This window comes from Grammomys surdaster, unplaced genomic scaffold, assembly GCF_004785775.1.
Source record: "Grammomys surdaster isolate TR1022 unplaced genomic scaffold, NIH_TR_1.0 125974, whole genome shotgun sequence".
NCBI lineage: Eukaryota > Metazoa > Chordata > Mammalia > Rodentia > Muridae > Grammomys > Grammomys surdaster.
Window position 1 is genome coordinate 773,114 of NW_021620791.1, and position 16,277 is coordinate 789,390.

At 45.2% G+C, this 16,277-nt stretch overlaps 1 protein-coding gene across 1 annotated transcript in view; it reads right to left on the reverse strand.

Moving 5' to 3' along the window:
- Positions 1-7,305: 7,305 nt before the first annotated feature.
- The window catches only part of Anxa13 (annexin A13), a 53,156-nt gene continuing 44,184 nt past the window's right edge, over positions 7,306-16,277 (reverse strand). Inside the window, exons 9-11 of the mRNA XM_028753863.1 lie at positions 14,096-14,171; positions 10,665-10,777; positions 7,306-7,826 (exon numbers count right to left, since the gene is read on the reverse strand). Coding sequence (XP_028609696.1) covers positions 7,707-7,826; positions 10,665-10,777; positions 14,096-14,171 — 309 coding nt within the window. The 3' untranslated portion in view covers positions 7,306-7,706. The remainder of the gene's footprint in view (positions 7,827-10,664; positions 10,778-14,095; positions 14,172-16,277) is intronic.

Here is a 16,277-nt window from a genome sequence, read left to right on the forward strand (position 1 = left end):
GAGAGAGAGAGAGAGAGAGAGAGAGAGAGAGAGAGAGAGAGAGAGAGGCAGAGACAGAGAGAGACAGAGAGACAGAGAGAGGCAGAGACAGAGAGACAGAAAGATGAGGAGAGAAAGACAGGAGAGAGAGACAGATACAGAGATACAGACATAGAGACAGAGGCAAAGAGAGAAAGAACAAGAAGTACAACACAGCTATAACCCCAAGTCCCACCACCAGTGATGTATTTCCTTCAGCAAGGCTGCACCCCCTAAAGGTTCTATAACCTCCCCAAACATCATCACTCCCCATGGATTATGTTCAAAGGCTGAGTAACATGTAGCTCTTACAGAGCCCCCAGTTTGCTTGGGCAAATAGATAATTATGGAGAATCATGAGGTATGGTGAGCTATGGTGGAGCTAGTTAAAAGGAAGCACACAGAGGGACTGACTCAGTTTGTGAGAGCCGGGAGGGAAGGCTTGTCTTCTTGGGGTCCTGGTGTTGAAGCCATGACAGGAAGCAAACATGGAAAGCAAGGGATAAAGTTGGCTGGAGGAAGCGAAGGTGCACAATCCTGTTAAGGTGTGTTTGGCTAACCACAGTTCACCGAGCACCTACTCTATGTGTGTCTGTGTTGTTCTAGGTGTGAGAGTTAAAGCCGGCCTTCCAGTGCTTATGTTCTAATAGTGGTTCGGGTAGACAATAAGTAAATCGGTAAAGTGATTTTGAAAGGTGACAATTCAAGGCAACGTAGGATAAGGATTAAAGGAGACTTGGACTGTGCTCTGAAGGCTGTTATGGGATGTGATTGGGCTTGGAAGAGATGACACGTGAAGGTGACATGGTGACACGAAAGAAGTGACAGACTGAGATGGGACGGTGGGAATGCCTAAGTAGGACTTTCAAACTCTGAATACCCAAGACAGAAAGAAAAGTACTAAATTTGAGCAAGAGAAAAAATGTCTAAGGTGGCTGGTGCCTGACAGGGGAGTGAGAGATTGGCATCCAGAAGCATTCAGAGATGAGACACCTGGTGAAACAGGGAGCCTGACCATGAAGCCAGTGTGAAGTCCAGACTAGAAAGGATAAAGTGGCCTCTCTAAGTAGTAATTACTGTGGAGGTCTGAAACATGGGGACTCTAAGATACCTGGAGGGATAGAAAAAATGGCCCTTCTGAAGAATCAAGGATGATTCCTGTGCAATTATTTGAGAAGCTCTGTAAGTAGAAGTAGTGACTGAGATGGGAGAAAGAGTGAAAAAAACCTGGTTTTGGAGATTGGTTTTTGCATTGGCTGTGCTTAATGTGGAATGTAGACTGGACACTCTGAAAGAAAGGAAAGAACTCTTTTTTTTTTTTTCATGAAAGCTTGAGATCTGAGGGTGCCTGGGGACAGAGTGGAAGAGACACAGTTAGAAAGGCATCTGACTGTGAGGAGGGAAGTGCCTGGAGGCAGGAGTTAATTAGAGGTAGAAGATCAAGCTGTTAGCAAAGAGAGCTGCCCTGTTTTCCCCAGAGGTAGTTTCTTCTCATCTATCTCATCTATGCCTTGAACACCTAAGTAGGGAGCTTCTGGGACATTCATCCCCATGTTACAGATAAGAAAGTTGAGTCTCAGAAGAGCAAAGTGTGTGGACAAGCAGATCCCTCTCTGGGTCTTCTCTTTCCTCCTCTATTCCCAGTCCAGTCAGGGGTAGGATGAGAGAGGATGAGCTGGTGACAGAGTCATGAGATCTTTGACTGGAAAAGAAACTGGGGTGGTGATCCTACTTGGATTAGTATTTCAGAAGGAAGAAAAGATGTGCACACACTAGAAGCTCTCCCCTCTAGCACAGGTGATCCATATGATAGATCATTTGTATTTTAGCCTACAGCAGCGACCCAGCGTCTACAACAATCTGATGTCTGATATGGAAACGTTACTGAGAATTTTAACGGAAGGGTAGGCATGCAGTTGCTGTTCTGTCTTTGTATGACTTAATTTTCTGACAAAACTCTGGGGAAAGCAATTGAAGGAAGGAGGGGTGTCAGTTTGACTGACAGTCTGAGGGTTTATTCTATCACAGTGGCAGAGGCACCAGGGAAGGAGTGTTAGGTACCTGGTTACTTACATACAGAGTCAGAAAGCAGGGAGAGATGAATTAGCCTGCATTCTTCTTTCTGGGTCCCCAGCCTGTGGAATGGTCCTGTTTGTATTCAGAGTAGATCTTGCCTCACTAGTCTCAATGTCTCTGAAAATCCCTACTCAGACATATCTAGACATGTCTAGACACGTCTAGAGGTGTCTCCTAGGTGATTTTCAATCTAGTAAACCTGGCAGTGACTCCATCTCTGTCTTCTCCTCCCCTCTCCTCCTCTTCTTCAGCATATTCAATTCGGCTTCAGAGGGATGAAACAGGCTTTTTTTCTTCATAACTGATCAGCTTATTTAAGAATTAGTGACATTATTTAACAACAATGGCAAATACAACAGATATATGTAGGTTAGGACACAAATACGATCTGCTATTGTAAGTTCACAATCCTCCAGAAGACAGGGGACCTCCTACTCACACCCCACAATCTGACAGCCCCTACGGCAACCATGGACCCATCAACAGGTTTTGCAATAGTTGTTCTGACAAGTAGGCTAAGGGGTTGGAAAAGAACAACTTTGGACAGAAACACGTGTGCTCAGTTCACACTAGTGCTTGACAAACATGTGAACTGAACACAATACTAGTATTGAAATGATTTTTGCCTTTTTCTGGTTCTTTTCTTTTTTCATGGCCTAACCTTTTCAAAAGGCTGGTTCTAATTTGAACTGGTTCAGTAGGATTTGAAAAACAACAACATTGATATTGTTTTCAGGGCAGTAAAAAGAAATTAATACTTGGGTTGGGTTTGGAGTTTGGGTAATTAGCATTGTCCAGTATAATTGGTGAGTCATATCATCCTGGTCCACATTACTCCTCCCTGTGAAGAATGATTCAAAATCAGTGCTTGTCTTCTAGTTTGGAGCCTAAAAAATGCCTCATCTCTTTTGTCCTGAGGTGTCTATATTCCCAGCAATCCAAATGTTCCACTCATTGGGGACCAAAAATTACTAACAGATAAAGTCACCCATAAGCCCACTGAAGCTGACAGTGATTGGCACCTTATTGTATAGATGTCCCACATAAATCAGTTAACTCTTCTCATCCAGGTGCTCACAGAACAAACGGTTCCTCCCAGCTATGGGTCTGTTTTGGTGGGAAGAGGCTCAGTCTGCTCCAGAAGCTTTGTAAACTGTCCAGAGTTTGGCCCTAATTTGAGCTTTTCTCATACTCAGTTTGTAGTATTTCTCTGATTCCCTGCTCTTACCGTGTGGAGTCAGTATTGACTGACCAGTTTAATTCATGGAGTTGGTTACTGTATGTCGAGAGCCCTGACTCTTATCTGTCACAAGCAGGTTGTGATAAGGGTTTAGAATCCCCTCGGGGACAGAAGCGACAGGTCCTACTCCATTCAGGGATTGTATGCTCTATTTGACTGTGAGATTGTCAGCTCCACGAGAAGGGAGAGAGTACGATAGAGAGACGGAGGGTTTGACATTCAATTGCTCTTTAATGATGCACATCTGACAATATATTATCAATAATGCTAAGGCTATTGCCACAATGAGGTATTGCCACATTTTCTATGCATTGCCTCTAACAATATCAGCACAATGAATACAAAAAATAAATTGCTAATTACCAAAGAAATAAGCATAGCAATAAACACATCATTCAGTCATGTGTTATACGACCTGAGTCCTTATGATAGTCTCAGTTAGGTCCAGAGTCCATGAAGGTGGGGTCTGGGTGCAGCTTCCAGCTAGTTGAATTGCTAATTTGACCTGTAGGGTGCTTGGCCACAAAGTGGGGGCATTGCTCTTTTGGTTAACTCTTTGATGACCTGGTGTTGAGGAGGCTTTGTCCAGAGGATCACATTGGCCAGTCACGGCTACAAGTGCGAATGAAGTACTCTGATCAGGCTTCTCTTTTATGTTTGATTTGGTGTTACTGCTGATGTGCATGGCAGATAACCACTCGTATCTGGTTATCGCAGCACAACTTCACTTCCAGACTTGTCTCTACAAGTACTTTACTTCCAGGCTTGTCTCTACAAGTTTCCTACTACAAAATGGAATCTGTCCTGTTAGGGGCCTGCTCCTTACACTGTAAAAACAAAAGATATCAGTGTCTTTATTTTTAGTTACAAAGAAGTCACGAAACATTCTCTTCAGAGCCTAAGGTCAATAATCCCTTAGGTATATGGGGATGGGAGTCTGAGGACCATTCAGCAACCTCCTTTCTGTTACAAATTCTGATGTCCACAAATAAAATAGAGCAAATGAAATTCATTTATGCACATTTACTCCTCTTTGTATGTGCATGTGTGTGCAGGTATACTGATTATATACTCCAGTATTATGGTTTCCTCCTCTCTTGCCCCATTGTGTTTCTTTCTAGAGTCATCATTTGATCCTAGGAAGAATCATATGACATTGATGATAGCTGAAGATAGTCTATGAACTCACTTAACAGAAACACAAATGGATTTTTATCTCTTTATGCCTGCATGTGTATCATGCATACGCATGTGTGCAGACTGAAATGTGTGGACTACAACTGTAAATACTCACCAGTAAGGCCTGATCTTCAGCATCTACCAGTTCCCATGCTGTAAATATCACAGCCTGTTTCAAGGTGGTGACATGACATCATGGAATATGAGTTGGGGAACAATAGGCAACAGTACATCAGCATGTAGAACTTCCACCTCTCAAACACAGTGGGTGAAATTGAACAAGGAGTAGGGATGCATGGATGGGAGTACCTGGGATCCTCAAAGCTATTGAGGGGAATTTGTGGAGCAGTGGCTAATGTTCTGAGAGCTGCTAGTGAGACTCCTTAGTTCTTTGGGGGTGAATGTCTATTTGATTTGCCCAGGCTAGACACCCAGATTACTTACCCACAATGCCCCAACAATCTCACTAGGGTAAGTAGCACTGCAGAGTGTCGTCAGAACCTGGAGCAGAGCTTGCTGGGGGAAATGGATTCTGGGCTAGCACAGGCATGAAGGGATGTGCTATCCTCCTGGAACCTTGGAAGTGGGCTTTGGTAATCCCCAGTGTTTTGAATATCTGGATAATAGGAGATGGTATTCCTCTGGTGGCCCTGGAGAAATGGCAGGGAGGAAAAAGGACTGTGCAGTTGAGATCAAGACAGAGCTGCTCTCTTCTTCACTTTCCATCTTTTGCTTTCTCTCCCTCACTTCCCTGGGTAGATGGTCAACTCCAAAACTGAGGACATGGCAAGAATGAGTTGTGGTCTATGTAAAGCAAGAGTGTGAAGGAGAAATAGGAAACCCCCTTAGGTGGCTAGGGTACCAGAGACTAGGATATGGACGATATTCCCAGGACACAGCAGATAGACGTTTTTACTTAGACACGTAGAGGCCTGTTCTGCTTATAGATGCTGAGTGAATATTCAGCAATCATAGGGACATACATTTGGATGCTTCCTTCAACTCAGCCACGGACATAAGCAATTGTGAGCCATGAGTTGGTGTAATGGGGAACACAGGCATCCTCAGGGTCAGAAGAACTAGGGTGAAATTCTAGCCCTAGCTTTACCCTTATGTGACTTTGAGTAAATGGCCTTGCTTTTCTGTTGTATTCATACTGATCATATGAAAGATCTTTCTTCTCTGTCTTTGAATCTGTCTCTCAAACAGGGTTAATTCTGGCCCGGTCTCTTTTCAATCCACTCTTTTGATTTTCTGTCCTTGCTGAGTTTAGATCCCAATAATTGGTTGCTTTGCTTTTGTTTAGTGACAAATAGATTTTTGTGTTACTAGACTTAGTCCTTTTTTGTAAAATAATGTTTTATGTGCAAAAGCTCAGCTTTGACAATGACAATGTTAGATAGATAGCAATGTTTGCAGAACTCCTTAATGTACAGATCACCATTTTCTAATTACTAAAAAGGACATCCCATGGCATGACATCCTTACACCAAATGTTTGAGTTATTTGCTGTAATACTATCTAAATGATTCCCAATGGTCCAGATCTGATCCTGTTCTCTGTTCATGTAGATATCACCTATGATGGCCAGTGTTCAAAACATAGGGTTCTACCTTGGGAGAATATCCATTGCTCCTGGGGTCAAAATACAAACTCAGCAACCCTGCTGTAGCCTTGCTAGCCTGTCCTTTTTACAACTCCCATGTCCCAAACCATCTGTCCATTACTGTTTCTCGGCCTCTCAACCTACGAGGGGCCACAGCCTTGAAGACCACTTCAGTAGTTCCTTAGCTAAGGGTGGGGGTCCTGTGCTCCTACCCCACCTGTGCTGGAGTGCTGACTGCCTTGATCATGTGTGGCTCTTACGTAGGCAACCATAACTGCTACAAGCTCAAGAGCACAATGTAATGTCATGTTTGGAAGACAATGTTCTGCCACAGTGGCTGTTAGTCTTTCTGTCTCCCTGTCCGGGGTGTTCCCTGAGCCCCGATGGGAGGAGGTGTGATACAGATACCCCATTTATGTCTGAACACTCTGTAGACCAGCATTCTCTGCACTTTGAGTCTTCTTAGTGTACTGACAACATTGCATGTACTGATGGAGGCATCTCATTTCAAGACTGGCTTGGAAAGATACTACATTAGAAGTAGCCCATGTTCTGTTTACCTTTGTGTCAGTGGAACCTATCATAGTGAACGGAAGGTAGAATAGTAAGCAGTGAATGACTACTGACTCATTCTCACACACGCCCTGCAAGCCACTTTTCTGATCATGCTACCACCTGATCAGTAGCATGATCTCTGCAGCCATCCAGCTCGTGAGATGAAATCTAATTCTGTTGTTTACAAATGTTTTTTAGTCAGGTTCCTTAATGTCTTCAACTCATAAGCGGAGGCCGTACGAACCTCATAGGGTTGTGGATTCAGTATGAAACTGTGGTATTTAGCAGTGCTTGGAGCAGGTCTCATCGAGGACAGGATAGCTATGATGGTTTGCCCAAGGTGTCCAAGTTAACCTGACAGTGTCCAAATGGCTCCATGTGACTACAAGACCAGCATCTTGGAACAGAGATTCTATTATTGCAGGTCTCTCTCCTCAATGCCAGCCTTGACTGCCATCCCCAGTGACTGTTAATCAATGTTTGCAGTCCCCCAGTCCATTTGGGTTTCACAAGTTCTCTACTTCCCAGGCAAGAACCCAAGTTCATCAGGCCAATTTGGCAAAGCAGCTGATGGAGGCACAAACCATAACTGTAATTAACAGAAAGGCTTTGAAACTGAACACACAGAAGGGAAATGAACAAACCGTTTAATCTTGTCTTTACTCCACGTTAGCCATTTAATCTCTGCTTTGGCTCTGTACATCTGGGAGGCATATAATTTTCTAAACATTTTATTATAAATGTTCAGGGTCCCCACCCCCACCCCCAACCAACTGCTGATTTCATTTGTGCTTAGAAAGCATTTGCTTCAAATGCTAAAGGGAGCCTGGGAGGCAGTTTAAGTTCCTGCTAAGGCAGCATTCAAGGAGAACTGTTCAACCCCTGGGAGGAGGCTGCTTGGCCCTGGGGCTCCTTTTAAACTGATGAGTGAACAATCCAGGGGGTGAAGGGTTTTCACCCATTTGCAAATTTGATTTGTTCTGTGGAAGAATCCTGATACGGGGGTTTCTCCCCACATTCCTCAGGCTTGGATCAGTGCAAGAGAGCTACCAGAAGTTTCTGGAAGTCCCCAGAGGTATCTGAGTGAACCATGTCAGAGAGAGACTTCTGGTATTTCTGCTGGAACTTGGCTTTTATCCCCTGCAGGTCCACCTGTGGGAAGGATGACAACAGCATAGGTGACAGTATCCATGGTGTGTCCCTTGTAAGTGGCAGACACTCTCCTACACCACCATATTCATTTATTGTGTCTTTGAACAGCCCTTGGGGGCTTGGCTGGCATTATATTTCCATTTTGAGGATAAGAAAAGGAAAGCCTTAGCTCCCTAAAAATAGGTGTTTCTTTCTGTGTGTATGTATATACACACCAATGCACAGATTCCATTAAAATTGTATTTATGGAAGCTAAAATTTAAATTGCATATTTTTAAAAGTTCTTTAATGGTTTATTTATTTTTATTTTATGTACATTGGTGTTCTGCCTGCTTGCACATGTGTGTGAATGTGTCGGATACCATGCATTTGTAAGCTGCTTATGGGTGCTGGGAATTAAGTCTGGGTCCTTTGGAAGAATAGCCAGGGCTCTTAACTACTGAGCCATCTCTCCAGTCCCTAAACTGCATATATTTTCAATGTGTTACAAAATATTTTTCTTTTGAATGTTTTATAGGTGTTGGAAAATTCTGGACAGCAGAGCTGTACACAAAAAGGTAGGTGGTTTTCCAAGTCATAGTTTGACAGTATTTGGCATAAAAGTAAGATGATTTCCCAGATAGAGATTTAAAATTAAGCACTGGGAGCTGGGGAGATGGCTCAGCCATTAAGAACAATGGCTGCTCTTGCCGAAGACCCAGGTTTGATTTCCAGCACCCATATGGCTGTTCACAACTGTCTGCAACTCCACCCAAGTAATCCAATGCCTTCTTCTGGTCTTCCTGGGCTTCAGGGCACATATGTTGCATGGATAAACATACAAGCAAAACACCCACACACATAAAATAAATAATAATTTTAAAAAAAATGAAATTATTTCTTCCTTGTACCAGATCAGGAAGAATAATAGTTCCAGTTAATGATTTTCAAACTGATCACCATTTGTAGGACTTCTTTGAGTCTAATTCATAGAAAGCTTAAGAACTGGGAGGCTGAAGGAAGATCGGGAGTGAAACAGACAAAACATGGTCTTGTTCAGCTTCTTTCAGCTGTAAAGAGAAGAGCTACGCCAGAAAAAAAAAAAAAAAGTCCAGACTGGACAAAACAAGTCTTACAAAGAAACAAAGTTTAATTTTCTGTTTCCGGTTTGATTTGAGCTCTGCCTTGTGTGCCAGGCCTAGAAACTCTAGACAGACAGGCATCTGGTTCTCCTTCTTCACTATATGGATGAACTGAGAAAGAGAAGAAGGAAAGGTAGGAGAGGGTCGGGGAGTAAGGAATTCTTTGCTATGGATGCTGATCTCCATAGAGACTACTGGATGCTGCCCTGCTTGGGCGTCCTCTGTCTGGCTGGATGCCCAGCCCTGGAGGAGGGGCAGGATGATGGAGTACAGGATTGGGGAGCTGGCATTTTGTTCTAGTCCAGGTGGAAGATTAGAGGATCCCCTAAATATATATGTGCCTGGGCCTGAAGCATTCCAGAGAGACTGGCCACTTATGGAGATTATCCACACTCGCATGTGGTCCATTTGGAGATGGAATTGGAGTCTATATGGAGTGAGCATGGAATGCTGACAGCCCATCTGGTGGGACCCAGTCTCTCCCAGGGACTACAGAACCCTGCTGCGCTCAAGAGCTCTCTGGAACTTCAGCAGGGCCTGAATGGCTGAGAGCCGGAGAGACAAAGAAGACAGGGCACCTGAAGGGAGGGAGACAGACTCAGGACAGAGGAGAGAGAGCAAACTCTAGAAGAATAGCAAAGAGGCTGCTCACATGAATGGTGGGGGGGAGGGGGAGAAATTCCAGGCACAGAAATAAAAAACGAAAGAACTGCCTTGCTGCTGTGAAGCTATTTTAAAAACAACGTCAGCTGTTAAGTGCTTGTCGAAAGGCATGGGTCAGAATTTGGGTTGTTACCTCTCCCTCTCCACTGAACATTTTTTTTTTAAAGATGTCTGTGGTTTTCAGCTGCTTGACTCCTTTCATTTCTCCAAGGCTTCTGCCACAGCAGTGGGGACAAGCCCACTGCTTCCCCTTCAGTTCACATCTCCTGCTAACCAGGGCCTGACAGCCCCAAGCACTCTCTGTAATGCTTGCTGGCTGCTGCCAAGTTCCTGCCTACTCCTGCCCTTCTCTTTCTCTCTCTCTTTTTTTTCCACATTCTTCTCTGAGACGGGGTGCAGACTTGTCCTTAGCGAGCAAAAGAAGCCCCAGCTTTTTATATGTGAAGAATTAATATTTGCATTCTAGCTCATAAGCAGATATTCAGTATTCTCTGTGCCGTTAAGTTTAGGAGAGAAAGGATGGTAATTAGAAAAAAGTGTCTAAAATGGCTCTTTGAGAGGGTCTGGATTGAAAAAAAAAAGGCCAAGAAAATTTTAGGGGTGGGAGTTGATGGGGTTTTTTTCCTTTGTTCTGAAAAATCCTACTTGTAAGGTGTGCTCCATTAGATAAAAAGAACGAGAAAATCATTGGTGTACCCTCTCTGACTTGCTGCGGGGTGACCCCTTTCCATGGCTCGGGTTTCTCTTCCTTAAAATAGAGCTGGGTGTAGCTGTGCTACCTCGGAACAGATCCAGCTGTCCCTCTTTACACAGAGAGTACCACCAGCTCTCTGGAGCCACCGATGACAAGAATAGAAGCCACTCTCAGTATTGTATTTTAATAAAAAAGGAGAAGGCTGAAGTAGAGTCCAATGTGTTCTGCATATTCTGGGAAGGGCTGTCTTTGTCTTAGAGTTTTTGAGAAAAAGTCCAACAACAACAACAACTGTAACCAATGACACCAGTGGGAGAAAAAGATACTGAAGTCCCATTTTTGGAGTCAAGCGTGTCTTACCTCTGCTCTGGTCACAATGATGCGAATTAACGTCTCCTCGTCTGTCCCCATACCCTTCATGGCCTTGTATAGCAGGTCAGCAAAATAGCCCTCAAGGTCCTGGGCACATCTCACTAGGAGGGAGGGAAGAGGAGGATATGAAATGTTCTCGTGGTTTGTGGGGCAACACAGGGAACCTGCACAGGCACAGTGTGTCCCTGCTACTTTTGGGACTTCTGGCCTTGACAGGCAGAAGTTTGGGAGAATCTGACTTTGTACTGTTGTGAAATGAGATCTAGAAGGCCTCCTGGGTTGGTATAGCATGCCTCTCCAATTAGAGCTGAGACAAAACCACTGCAGAATGAGGAGAATGGCCTCTATTCTCTGCAAGGCCTGGGGAAGGAGTGTGGGCCCTCCTCATGCTCATATTGTGGATCTGGAGTCTCACTCATGGACATAGCTGATGCTACACAGTGGAACCTCTGGGTTAGAGCAGGGCTCTGTGGGAACACAGCTTGGCTGGCAGTCTTCCGTAATAGAACCTCATATTGAGGTTTGCTCAGCTGGACCACACCCTGCTTTCTTGTGTTCAGCAAACTCTACGCCCCTTGTTTTCCTTACTACATTTATTTGGGTGCCTTCTGCATTACCACCTGTAGGTCCCCAGCATCCTTCGTCAGGTATATGAGACAAACATCGTTGTCCCTACTGCTAAAGATGCCCTCTCCATGTTGTTACTATGAACTCCTTTCTGGCCCTCCCCTTGCCTGTCGTCTTTGCTCTGTTTACAAACTGATGAAGCTTGGTGTTTGCTCATCAACCAGGCAACTGGGTGGACCTCCACACTGGAGGCAAGTCAGGATTTCCAGCCCCTGCTCCCAGGCTCGTAGGCATCCACTCTACAAATGCTGAAAAGGAATGAACTGTTTACTCTTTAAGTTGGTGATAGTTTCCTAGAAAGCTTACTAGTATTTTTTTTTTAATTTAGGTTTTGTTTTGAGATAGGGTTTCACTCTATAGCCCAGGCTAGCTTCAAACTCAAGCAATCCCCCTGCCTCACATGGAAGTTACAGTGCTAGAATTACAAGTTTTTCAATATTAGTAATAAAGTCAATTTAAGTATGCAATGTAAACCTTCATCTGTACTGGAGCAGGGCTTTCATTTTCCAGGCCATTATCTGTGTGGTTGATGTTTCTGAGCCCGGGAGAGCAGAACCCAGGTCAGGAGCCAGTCTCACCTTTTCTCAGGCCACACATCAACCACTTAAGCTTCAGTGGAAAAGTGGAGGGTGAGATGTCTCATCTCTCTATTCCCAACTCCTGGTTTGAGGTGGGTAGGAAACCCCATGCTACCTTAACAAGTCATTACTTGAGACTCGTTGCAGTCCCCAGGCTATATGAGCTGCTGGCATCCACAAAGTTTTCCTATGACCTGCAGCACTGATGGATGTCCAAAGGCCAGCTCCCTGTTAGTATCAAGTAGCAGGAATCCCTCAAAATGTTGGGCTGGGATAGCTAGGGAATATCTGTAATAAAACTGTTTCTGTTGAGTGGAAGCCATGGCAGCTATGGCTCACCACCATACCCTGATCTTCTTGCCTTTAAGGAGTGGGGCTTCGCAAACTTTACTGAGCACAAGACCATCACAGAGAGCTTGTGTTGGTGGCACTCCAGGCTCCGTCCCACTTCTGGTTTCTCTGTGGTAAACCCGGGCTGGGTTCAGGAGACTTTCCTAACAGGAGCTTTTGAGGAAGGTGGTTCATGGGCCCCATTGAAGAAGTATTCATGGTGGTGATCATGTGATCTCAGCCCATATGGATCTGAGCAGTTAGGTGATGTCTTTATGAGGTAAGTGGATTAGAGTTGGGGAGAGCTAGGAAACAGCCATGAAGCCATTTCTTTGTAAGGTTGACTCCCAGAGTCTTCTCTAAGCACTTTACCTTTGGAACCATCAGTCCAATTGGCTCCTGTGGTTCACAGCTCTCAACTCCAGGGCCTGACTGTTTCCTTCGTCCTAACCATACGTACTGTCTGTTTTCTGTCTTCATTGTTGCTTAATGTATTGGGGGGGGGGGGGGCACACGCACATGTGCATGCATGTGTTCTTTGTGGACATTCAGCTCCTTATGAGAAAGACCTGGGTCTTTCATGCCTCTGATCCTAGACTGAGCACAACTCGGGCCAGGCAGATACCAGGAAAACACTGTCATTGAATGGTGGCACTAGTGTCCTCTGATTGTGCTCTGGGGTCTTCCTGCTCCTCATGTCACAAGTACAGGAAAAGATCTGGACCCTCAGAACAAGTTACTGGGTAGATCCTTTGTAAAGCCCAGAGGACAGCTCTCCACACAGGACTCATGTGTGTTGTGTGCAGGGCATGGGTAGTGTTCGTAACGTTTAGAGTTCTGTACGTCAAATTGATGTTTGCTAATTTGAATGTAAAATGAGCATAGATGGGAAAAGGTCAACTTCTGGCATTGTTTAAAATAAAACAGCGACGACAAAACATCCTTAAAACTCCACAAAGGGGTTTGGCAACAGAAGCACATATTTTAGGTTCCAGAGCTGCTTGTTTGGTTCTTTTTCTTTAGAGAGGACACGTCCCTCCTCCATTCCTGTGCCATTTGCAATGGTTCCCTGGACTCCCTACTACAGCGATGTGGACAATGGACAATGTCTTCATTCCAGAGACTTGCAAGAAGGAAGAGGGGACATGCCAGACATGGCCCCATGCCCATCTCTCTGCTATTTCCTGCCTTTGGGCAACACCTGACAAGACAGTCCTGGGGTTGGCTGGGCATGGCCAAGATCTAGCCTCCCTCCCCTCTGTTTCTAAACAGACCTCATTCTTTGAGAACACTGAAGGGAATCCAATGGAAAAAGAATCCCTCTGGCTGTCAGGCATGTTGCAGAAACTTGTCCATAGGTCCTACCTGTGGGCGCTTTTCAGCATGTGACATGTAAACTGCACACTGCTCTCTCGGCTTAGAGAATAGGCTCAGGCTTTGGACAGATACCCATCCTCCCAGTATAATCACAGGAGACACTGTGATGGACCTCACTTAGATACTCTCTTTAGGATCAGTCACTCAATGCCTGGGTTGCTTGCTGACTGCTAACAGCTAGGTTCCTTTCTCCAAAGCCACCTTCCAAGTGAGAGAGCAGGCTGCACAGTGTTGCAAATGGTCCTGGGGCACAGCCTGTATCCAGTGACTGGTTGGTGTCCAGTCATTAACAGTGCAGAGACTTGCTTCCCTGCTTCACTTTGGACACGCCCACCTTCAGAGCTCCCCAGAGAACAAACAGTACATCACATCTACCTTCTTCTGCCTTGCCCAGTGCTGCTCAGATGTGGTGCTTCCAAAATGACTCAAGTCAGCCCCAATCCCCCATCTCTCTGATGGGTTCTAAGGAGTCCACTCTGGGGCAGCACTCTCCTAGTTTTACTTTACCTATAGTTAAATAGGCCTTCTTCAAGTCTCCCGATGTCTCTTCTTCGATGGCTTCTTCCATGTCTTTGCCAATGAGCTGGAGAGACAAAGCCCAGGTGTTACTGCAGGGGTTGCTGTTAGCCTCAGCTCCCTTCAGCATCCAAAAGTGTCAGATTTGGTGCCGTAACCCTAAGGCCTGAAATGTCTACATTGCAATGTCCTGCCTCTTGCATTCCAAGGTGGGATGGTTCTTTTACTCAAGAGGGGAGTCTCACTGCCGAGCAGTTGACCATGTGACTCCAGGCAATGCCGTTTCTTTAGCTTCCATTTTCTCAGCGGTAAAGTTAAGAAGTGGAGGGATAGCAGATGTATGTGGAGGTGTGTAGATTGGGCCACAAGAGGAACTGGCGTGGAACTGGTGAGGTAGAGCATGTCCAAACCCCGGAAAGCTCAAACATTGAGATTAGAATCTCACACTAAGACCAGTAGGAATAAGTCTAACTCCCTCCCTATTTTCATGCCTGACTCTGAGCACTTAGCCTAGAAACCTCACCCCCCAACTAGGTTGTCAGTCACGTAACACAGCACCCGGAACTCTTCCCTGTGCAAATGAGGCATCTCAGTAGCCTTAGCCTTCAGCTAATGACCCCTTTCCCTCCCTGGATAGTCTCACACCCTTCCCCAAAAGTGTATAACCCTTGGTTCACCCCCATAAAGCAGATGCATTTGAACCCACCCCAAATAAAGAAATACGAACAAGCTAAGATCTTCTCAGAGTGCTGCTTCATTCAAGATCTTTGGAGAAGGCCTTCACCTAAAAAGCCATAATACTAAGATTTTTGTAGAAGCCCCCTCTACTCCTCCCTTCCTGGCACTACTCCACTTTCTCCTTCCAGCCTGGCAACAGTGTGTGACACCCTGGAGGGAGAGGAGGATTGTGGGCCCCACCCATTCTCTTTGCCCTGTTCTCTTCGAGCTGGTGTCCTAGCAGCATCCAGACACCCTGAGGGAAGAGGCGGAATCTGGAACCATAGATGCATATATACTACAATGACTTTGTGTGTGTGTGTATTTGTGGTGTGTGTGTGTGTGTGTATGTGTGTGTGTGTGTGTGTGTGTGGAGAGAGAGAGAGAGAGAGAGAGAGAGAGAGAGAGAGAGAGAGGAGAGAGAGAGAGAGAGAGAGAGAGAGAGAGGAGAGAGGGGAGAGAGGGGAGAGAGAGAGAGAGAGAGAGAGAGAGAGAGAGAGAGAGAGAGAGAGCTCCCATCACAGACAGTATGTGCTGAGGCCAGTGGAGGATGGCTGGTATTCCAGTTTTTACATTATTTTTGAGACAGGGTATCTTACTGAACAGAGAGTTCAGTTGTAGGCAGCGGGCCCAGGAGATCCTTCTGCCTCTCACCCTATCCCTCTGCCATAGCTCTGGGGTCACAGGTACTCGTGGCCACTCCTGGTGGCTTTTTTACGTGGGTATGAAACGCAAATGCAGGGTCTCCTGGTCCTCCATCAAGCATTCTTATATATTAAGTCATATGCTCAGCCTGCAACAATAATTCTTTTTATCACACAGCATCATAGTTTCCAGCATGTTTTCTATCTTTGCCATTGCTAGTTCCCAGGAGACTATGGCTGAAACTCTGGCCCGGGTCTCTCTCTTCTCACCTGTCCTGGGACTGTAGACTCAATCACTTGCAGTTTGGGTAAAGTAAGGAGAGGCTGTGAAGTTCACGATGGAGCTTGATCTGATGATTCATAATAGCATGGGGCTTCAAGGGCTGGAAGCCAGGGGCCGACCACTTCCGTTTACTGCTGGGTGATTGCTAATGGTCTTCTTCTACGTTCACTACTGCATCATGTCTTGGCGCAGTATTATACATTAGGTTTCTTTTTAAATATTTACAGAAACTAAAGTTAAAGTAAATTGTGACTATCCTTAACACAAATACTGCCAGGGCCAAGCTCAGGAAAGGCAAATAAAGAGAAAGGCGTGTGCTCTGCTGGGCTTGAGGGTTTTGTCTCTTTCTTAGAAATTGTCTTTGAGGACAGGACACGATTGATCCTCAAAATAATTGAGATATTTGAGTACACACCAGGAGAGCTTGGGGCTTTTATCGGAAAAGCAAAGGCAAACAAACATTCTTTGTGATGTAAGGACAGTGTGTGTGTGTGTGTGTGTGTGTGTGTGTGTGTGTGTGTGTGTGTGT